The sequence below is a fragment of the Aegilops tauschii genome, chromosome 6 (genome assembly GCF_002575655.3).
Source record: "Aegilops tauschii subsp. strangulata cultivar AL8/78 chromosome 6, Aet v6.0, whole genome shotgun sequence".
Classification (NCBI taxonomy): Eukaryota; Viridiplantae; Streptophyta; class Magnoliopsida; order Poales; family Poaceae; genus Aegilops; species Aegilops tauschii.
The window spans coordinates 2,624,818-2,633,804 of record NC_053040.3 but is presented as its reverse complement, the minus strand read 5'-3'; the positions used below and the strand labels follow the sequence as shown (position 1 = coordinate 2,633,804).

At 48.0% G+C, this 8,987-nt stretch overlaps 1 protein-coding gene across 1 annotated transcript; it reads left to right on the top strand.

Annotated features, from left to right (window-relative positions):
* The first annotated feature begins 6,039 nt into the window (after positions 1-6,039).
* Positions 6,040-7,566, top strand: LOC141025423 (uncharacterized). The gene has a single exon (XM_073500702.1). It carries the CDS (start codon positions 6,040-6,042, stop codon positions 7,564-7,566), a length of 1,527 nt encoding a protein of 508 aa, XP_073356803.1.
* The last annotated feature ends 1,421 nt before the right edge of the window (positions 7,567-8,987 follow it).

The window sequence follows — 8,987 nt, the reverse complement described above, 5'->3', positions numbered from 1 at the left end:
CTGCCACCACCAACACGCAAGCTCGAGGCAGGAGGCGATCGCAGCCGCCACACCGCCGGACGGGCCGAGCCCAACCTGGATGCCCGACCAGGGCCCTAGATCCTGGAAGGATCGCTAGATCCAAGCCGTTGAGCAGGGACCACCCAGGCTACACCGGCACCACAGCGCCCGCAACACCATGCCCTCCGGAGCGATGTGCTTGGCCCAACCCATGGCGGTGGCTGCCGCCGTCCGCAGCTCCTCTGCAGCGCCGAGTGCCCGCATGCCCGTGCCACCATAGGGGAAACCAGGTGCCCCACCGCCACCTTCGTCAGGGCCATCCCGTCCTTTGCCAGGGAGTCCCTTCCGGCGCCGGTGAGACTAGGAGGGGCGGAGAAGGAGTCGCGGCGGCTGGGCTGTTTCTCCTCCCGAGCCGCCAGGGAGGCGACGCGGTGGTCGTGACTGTTCTAACATAGATGGGTGAGAAAATGTACTTGTCAGAGTTAGAAGTTACCAAAGATGGTGTCACCCAAGGTTATGGTGAATTCTGCCTTCGGGATCAAAAGGGTTCGGCGACAAAATCATCCTCTCAGTCTAGAAAAATCTGATGATTGGTCAAGTGGATTGAGTCGACGTCCATGGAATCAAACTTTCGGGAGCTCAGTCAGCAATTGCATAGCTCAGAAGCCATGGAAACATCTAATGAGGTCCTCTTTCACTAAGTTTCACCATTAGAAGGCTGCATTTGGTTCAAAGTGTTATTGCTTTGGTGAAATGAAGTAATTGAACTCTATCTTTGATTCAAGGTTTGTTTGATTTTATCAAAGTGAACTAACTGGACTCTAACTAAGGTTCAAGGTAGCCGCAAAAAAAAAAAAGTAAGGTTCAAGGTGTTATTTCTTTTCACAAAATGAATCAGTTCGTCCTTCACCTTTTCAAAAGGTCAGGGCTGAATTTGTTAAGTTCGCCTTAAATTGATTTCAAAAAATGCCGGAACTAATTGGAGTGTGTTTACCGGGAAGGTTCAGACTAAAATATGAATCTGGTATTCAGCAACTTGCGGGGCACTTGTTTCTTTTGCCAACCATTAGAACAACCTGTAGTTGTCCATTAGCGTTTGTAACTAAACGATTCCATCTTGGTGGTCCTATGCAGCCTTATGTGCAGTATCTTTGATTAGATTGCTAATGAACTTTTAGATGGTCATGCATCTCACATGGGTGAACAAGTTTATCATGAGACGTACTCTTTAGTTGGTACCCTTGGTGGTGCACTAATCTGTCTCTGGTGAGCATGAGGCCACACACACAGACGCACACTATAAAGTGCTCGCAGCATTGTTTACCGTTGGACATATAAACACAGTGCCAAAAATAAGAATGTCCTCAGTCTTAGCAGCCTTTGCACAGGGAACCATAAAATAAGCATGGTTTGAGACCGGGATGCCTATTGTTCGTGGACGACCCAGCTTTGTGATCTGTTTCGCTACTGGTTCGGAGCGATCACTGTTTGTTGCCATTGTTGGCGTGAGCAGAGGAGCCAGCCGGAGGAGAGCAAAGCACACGACGTGATAGTCTTGGACTAGAGCACGCTAGCAAGTGCTCTGGGCATTGTATATTATACAGTATTAATAAACAGTAGCAAGTGGACGAGCATATTGTATACTCAATATATTATTCAATGCGTATCACAATGTAATTTATTTCTACGGTGTAATTTTATGGGGACATTTACATTTGTCTCCCTAATTCGGGCCCACGACTCGCATTATCCCTACAAATTTCATGTGCTCAAATTTGCTCCTATTCTGTCTAATGCACCTATTCGTATCATAATGTAGTTTTCAACGGGGTTTGACCGGTGGACCTTTTTCACCGGGTTGTCATAGCCCAGCCCATAGCTACGCCCCCGAACACGGTCCCGGCGCGATCCACCCCAAGATTCCCTCTTTGTCGGACTGACGTCGTCGCTTCTCCACTCCGTGACACGGCGGCAGCGACGCCTGTGAGAGGGGGTACACCCCGGAGCCGCGTGTCAGGTGCTTGCGCCTGCCACCACGCTTCCACAAGCATAGGAGGGCCCACCGCAACACCTGGCGGCCTTGCTACCCCCAGGTACCCCGTCTCGTCTAACCCTGACACAGTCGACCAGCGGATCTAGCCCTTTGACTTTCGCCGGACGGGGTTTGACCGGTGGACCTTTTCATCGGGTTGTCATAGCACAGCCCATAGCTATGCCCCCGAGCACGGTCCCAGCTCAACCCACCCCAAGATTCCCTCCGTGTCGGCCTGACGTGGCCGTTTCCCCACTCCATGACACGGCGGCAGCGACGCCAGTGAGTGTGGGCACACCCCGGAGCCGCGTGTCGGGTGCTTGCGCCTGCCACCATGCCTCCACAAGCGTAGGAGGGCCCACCGCAACACCTGGCGGCATTGCTACCCCCTCAGGTAGCCCGTCCCATCTAAACCTGATTCCCTCCATGTCGGTCGTTTCCCCCCTCAGTGACACGGCGGCAGCGATGTCTGTGGGGGGGGGGGGGGCAATCGAAATATCATTGAGGTATGTTTTTTGTTTAGATAAGGCACATTTAAGTTCTGAAAAAGGAGAAAATAAATAAAATAGGAAAAAAAATTAGCACAAAATCTATGTTACGACCACGGATCGACGATACCCTGGATCGATGAGGTGGCATAGCACGCGGATCCATGACGTGGCGGAGGACATGGCCAGGCCTATGACGACGGCTAGGCTGTCGGCATACCTCTGCCACCCCCACGGCCTCCGTCGGCCTCGAATTGATGACGTGGACAGGGCGCGGATCGATGACGTCAGCAAAGCTATGCCAACGGCCCCCATTAGCTCCATCGGTGTAGGACCAACGTTGTCGGTTGTCGCTGACTGCGTAGCCGGGCCCGTGGCTATGCTGACGACCACCGTAGGCGTACAACCAGCGCTCCCGACGGCTGAGGTATGCCGACGGCCCCCGTCGGCATAGCTGAACATATGCCGACGGCTTTCCTACGCCTACTGCTTGACCTAGGCCGTCGGGATATATCCATCTATGCCGACGGGGACCGTCGGCATAGATGTGGCCGTCGGCAATTAGGTAAATTCTGGTGGTGGGTATGCCTATTGCTCGTGGACGACGCAACAATGGCGACACTTGAACATGAACCAGCAGCTTTGTGATCTGTTTCGTTGCTGGTTCGGAGCGATCACTTTTTGTCGCCATTGTTGGCGTGAGCAGAGGAGCCAGCCGGAGGAGGGCAAAGCACACGACGTGATAGTCTTGGACTAGAGCACGCTGGCAAGTGCTCTGGGCATTGTGTATTATACAGTATTAATGAACAGTAGCAAGTGGATGAGCATATTGTATACGCAATATATTATTCAATTCGTATCACAATGTAGTTTCCAACGGTGTAATTTTATGGGACATTTACATTTCCCCACTAACTCGAATCCACTACTCGCATTACCCCTGCTCAAATTTGCTCCCATTCCGTCTGGTGCGCCTATGAAAATACCCTTCCATGATCTCCTCGGCAACATGGCTTCCAATGCGAATGCCTCTTCTTCTACTGCACCATATGTATTCTTGTCCCTTCTGTTAGTGATTTTCTTTTCTTTGGACTACTGTTGTTAGGGATGTCTTGTTTTTTTAAATCTTATTTACTACTCCCTCCGATTCAAAATAAATGTCGTGGTTTTAGTTGAAATTTGGGGATCAGGGGGAGTAGTTCGCATGACTGGTTTAATTATTTTGTTAGTTGATCTAGTTTATGACGATCATGTTTTATCTACTGTTTGTCCAGATTACCTTGAATGTAAAATTGCTCCTAAATTCGAGACCATGTTGGGGAGGGAACGGGCGACCAGGACGGTGAAATGTCAAATTAAGGCTCCAGGCAGGCATGCTATCGTGCGGCTAAATGAATGAGTCGTACCATCGATATGATGTAGGAGGGTCCAGAAGTGCTCGAGGGGCCATAGGGGTAATTAAGAGCTAATGATGGTCACTTAGTACAAAATATACTCTCAAACTGGCAGTGCTTCTATAGCTGCCAGACATGCAAAGGCTGAAATCTCATCCGGTTGGGAGACAGGCGGAATAAATTTTGGTAGTGGAGATGCATATAGAGCGCCGGCGTGCGTACTTTACGTACAAAACCAAGCATTATTCGCCAGCCTTTGCAGCTCAGCTCACCATAGAATAAGGACGTCGGACCAGGTCGGGGTTGGCGAGGAACGCCGCTTGCAGTGAGTCCTAAAATAAGCCTCGTCACTAGTGGGAGTCGCCATGGTTTTGTGTAGGCAACCATAAAGAAATAAGCAAGTCGCCAGGCTTTGCACACATAAAATACGCATGGCTGCCATTGGAGGTTGGCCGCTTCTTGTTGTTGGTCTCTTTCATTTCAGTCAGCTGGTAGGGAAACCTCGTGGGAGTAGCTTTCGGCTTAGGAGCAGTTTCACACCATGAAACCTCGTGGGCGCTTTCTCGACCCTTTCCTGCTCACCCTCTCCATCGTGCTCGTCACTTTTGGATGGAAAAAGTTGGTTGACACGAGGGAGAGAGGAGGAGAGCACAGCACAGGTAGGTGATTTTTAGATAAAGGGGAGACGCACAGGTACGTGATGGTCTTGGAGCGCATGCATATTGTCCGTGTGGACTTGAAAAATCATTCCGGCAATTCTAGATCGTCCACATTAAAGCACACACTTCAACTCGGATCTGAGATTTAAGTTTGAGGTGAACTCCGACCAACCAGTTTGCGAACATATTCACTATATGCTGCTTGTTGGTGGCGGCACACATGAACGTTAAACGGGCATGCTGGCAACTATGTTTAACCAGGTTGCCTTTCGTTAAGCCCACTTCTCTTTCTAAGCTAGTGTCGATATCACATGTTTCATCTAGAAATATCACATGGAGATCTTGATTTTTAGTGTAGCTTTGATCTTCCAAATGTATTGCTTGCGAAAAACTGGACAAGTGTATATATTCATTTGATGGTGTAGACACCGAAAGAATGTAATTTGCAATTGAATGCATCAGGTTGCTATGACCAGCTGGTCCCCATGAACCATGAATCACATGTAAACATGCAGTCCACTTGTCCAAACTACTGAACGCCTGTCAAAACACTGTATTCAATGGACTCTCCCCTAACACGGAAGCAACGGAAAGTCTTTCCTCTTGGCGATGATGTTTACCTGTTGGCACTAATCATTACATGGAGTGGCATCCTTCTGGTAGTATATATATAAGACAAGTACTCCCTCCGTTCCTAAATATAAGTCTTTTTAGACATTTCAAATGGAATACAACATACGGATGCATGTAGACATATTTTAGAGTGTAGATTCACTCATTTTGCTTCGTATGTAGTCACTTGTTGGAATCTCTAGAAAGACTTATATTTGGGAACGGAGGAGTACATGTTAGCCAGACGGCACCAGCCTACCCCCAACGCTCTCTTCCAGAGTTTGTTCTACTTTCGCGTTTCATGTAAGTCTCATCATCGTATGTCCTAGTCATGCATGCATATGTATTCCCTTGCTTATTATGCCTGTAGATAATCAATAGATGTAGTAATAAGAGTTCATTCTTTGGCTTTATCATTTACAGATACATTTACCGTTAATCAAGCAATGTCTGGAGGGCCACTGCACACGTGGAACAAATGGGCAATTCAAATCCTCGTACTGCTCAGCTTCGGTCTGCAAATCCTCCTCTTTATCCTTGCCTCTACCAGGCGGCACAGATCCTCCACCCGGCTGCAGATCTTCCTGAGGCTGATCCTTTGGCTCGCCTATCTCATGGCCGACTCCACCGCCGTATACACTCTTGGCCATCTTTCCATGAGTGGTTGGTTACCCGAGCATCAGCTCGTGGCATTCTGGGCGCCCTTTCTCCTCCTACATCTTGGTAGCCAGGACAACATCACTGCGTACGCCCTTGAGGACAACCAGCTCTGGCCACGCCACCTGCTAACTCTTGGCGTCCAAACCGTTGGGGTTTGTTATGTCTTGTATAAACATATGACCCATGAACCAGCCATGGTGGTAGCAGCCAGCTTGATGTTCATTGTTGGTTTCCTCAAGTACTTGGAGAGGACATGGGCCCTCAAGCGCGCCACTCTTGATAACATCCGAAGCTCGATCAAGGCTCAACCCTCTAGGGATGTGCCGGTTGGGTCAAAGGATAGTACAAGAGATATAGATGAAGAAGAGCTTTTGTTGTTTGCTCACCATGTGCTCCCTACTTGCATGGCTGCGCTGACTGATTATTCCGAGGATTCAGGTAAAGTTTCTGAAAATTGGAAAGGGCAGCATATCGGCAAGGTAGTTGAGTTGGAGCTCTCCCTCATGTATGACATCCTCTACACCAAGGCAACCATGATTCACCATTGGTATGGCTACTTTCTCCGTGTCATCTCACCGCTCGCCACTATTGTTGCATTCTTGTTGTTTCATTTCTATGGTAAACAAGGACAGTCCAAAATAGATGTTATCATCACGTACATCTTGTTTGGTGGTGCACTGCTTCTGGACATGGTATCATTAGTCAAGGCTGCATTTTCTACATGGACATGTGATTTACTGGACAATAAAGGAGGATGGGGTGCGACGCTTTGTAAGCGACTTCAGTCTTCTCGTCGCCTTGTCAAGGCAGCAGCCTGTAGGCCGATATGCTCTAGAGGTTGGTCAGGATCCATCGGGCAGTATAATTTGTTTGACGTGTGCTGTCGTGATATGGCAAAGAGAAGCATCAGAGTGTTAAAGAAGATAAAGCTTGATGATTGGTGGAAGAGATATCAGTACAAGGGGACCCTGGTGATTCAGAGTGATGTGAAGAAGTTGTTGTTTCAACGGATATGGCAGTTGATTCTGAAAAATGATGATCTCTCTGGGATGTTCAATGTGAAATCCGCACATGGTAAAAATATTGAACTTCAGGAAGTGGTTTTTATATGGCACATGGCCACCAACATTTTCCTCTCGTATCTCCAAGTAGCAAAGGTAGAACCCCAATGTGTGAACACCATCAAGGCCATCAAGGCCCTGTCAAATTACATGATGTTTCTTGCCGTGGCACGCCACGACATGCTACCAGCCCTTAAGCTCCGCAGCATGTGCGAGAAGACTAGCAATGATTTGGAGGAAATATGGAGTGCAGCGGGTCCTGAAGGAAGGAAGGCAGGGTTTGTAGGCATACTGGATGGGCTGACCTTCATGAAGAAGACTGGACCCTTCTTCTTGTATGATAAGCGCGACTATGGAACCGTGTTTGCCCGGCAACTGGAACGTGCGATAGGAGGTCAGACTTTGCGTGCAAGAATTGCTATGGACCATGAGAGCAGACGCATGTTTGGGCATATACTGCCTAACTTTGGCGGACACGAAACTCCAGTGGGAGTGGAGAAAGTGTTGGACCTCGTCTTGGATGGATGGGTGCGTATGCTGGTCGCTGCGTCAATCAAAAGCAGCAGGGAGTCCCATGCCAAGCAGCTCAGCCACGGCGGAGAGCTCATAACCATCGCGTGGATCATGACGGAGCACTTCCAAAGGCGTGTGCCTCGGTGACCAGTTTGCTTCATTGTACTTAATCCTTTTCCTTTTCTTTTTTAGTTGGTCATTGCACTTGTTCTTGTTACTGTGTTGTATGCGACCAGAAGTCCTGAGTCCTGTTGTTGTTAGGTTATAACTTGTGTCTATCGAAGGAGATTGTGGGTGGTGTACTACTTTATTCAAGTGTTTGTAAGAAAAATAAATGTTGTGAGTTAACTATTTTAGTTTGAAAATGATTGAGTATGCTTTTTTTTGCATGATAATACATCTCTCATTCATATGACAAAGATCATAGTACAAGCCACGTATACGCGACCAGACAAAACTGAAAAGACAGAAGAACGCTAGCTTCTACATAAAGGAACCAATCAAAAAGAAAAAATACAAACACGACCAAAATATCCCCTGAGCTTGACACCAACGCCCGTCACCTGCCTCTCCGACCACCACAACAACCACCAAAGAGAAAATTGACGGATCACCTCGTTATTCGAGCTGACACACCATCGAACTCCAGATCTGACACCCCCCCCCCCCCCCCGGCGCACGACTAGACAGTCGTAGGAGGAAACCATACCTGCCAGCCACCAACCATGAACCAATCACATGATCCCATCACATATTATGGTTACATAGAGGAGATATGAGAACTTGACTATGGATGTGGTTTGAAGGTACCTTTGTTTCGGTGCAAATGGGTCAATCTGACAGGAGGCAGGTAAAGGAATTCCCGCAGTACGGGATGACAACAGTGGATCTCAACAATCTTGGTTACGCTGACGAACCATTTGTCCTAGCCAATTATGTGGCGCAGGTTTTTTATGTGAAGGACATGTCTACCAAGCCGAAAAAAAGAAAAGATAAGGAAGCGAATACATTATACAATGAGCCAAAGCACCACATAGTTCTTTCAGGAAAAAGAAACATCGTGGGAGTGGAGGACAAGACAGACACGTAAGAAGATTATGAAAAATTTCATGAAATTGCTCCCTTCATAGTGAATATTGACCCGAGCATCCCGTTAAATGATGAAGATTGTCCATGGTTACGGCGAAAGGGACACACGCGAAGAAAAAGTTTTATACCCCAAGATCCCACTCTGGGATGTGACCGGCTTCACCGTCGTCACTTTCTTCTCTAGTGAGTTTCCGGACTTATATATATCTGGATACCTCAGTCCGGCGTTTTCTTGTTACATCGGGTAAGCCGGAGGAGAGGTCCGCATCTTTACTGGTCCGGGTCTGCCTTCGACTCGCGTGTATTTGTCGCTCAAAAGAAATTGAGGATCTTGATAATTTAAAGGATATGAAAATCTTACTTTCCTGGTTACTCTTCGGACTTTCTGTCTTGGCAAAGGCTCGGAGTCGGAGGAAATTATAGTTACCTCTTCAATCGCTACATGACTCGCTCCTGTATACTCCTGCTGATAATCAGTG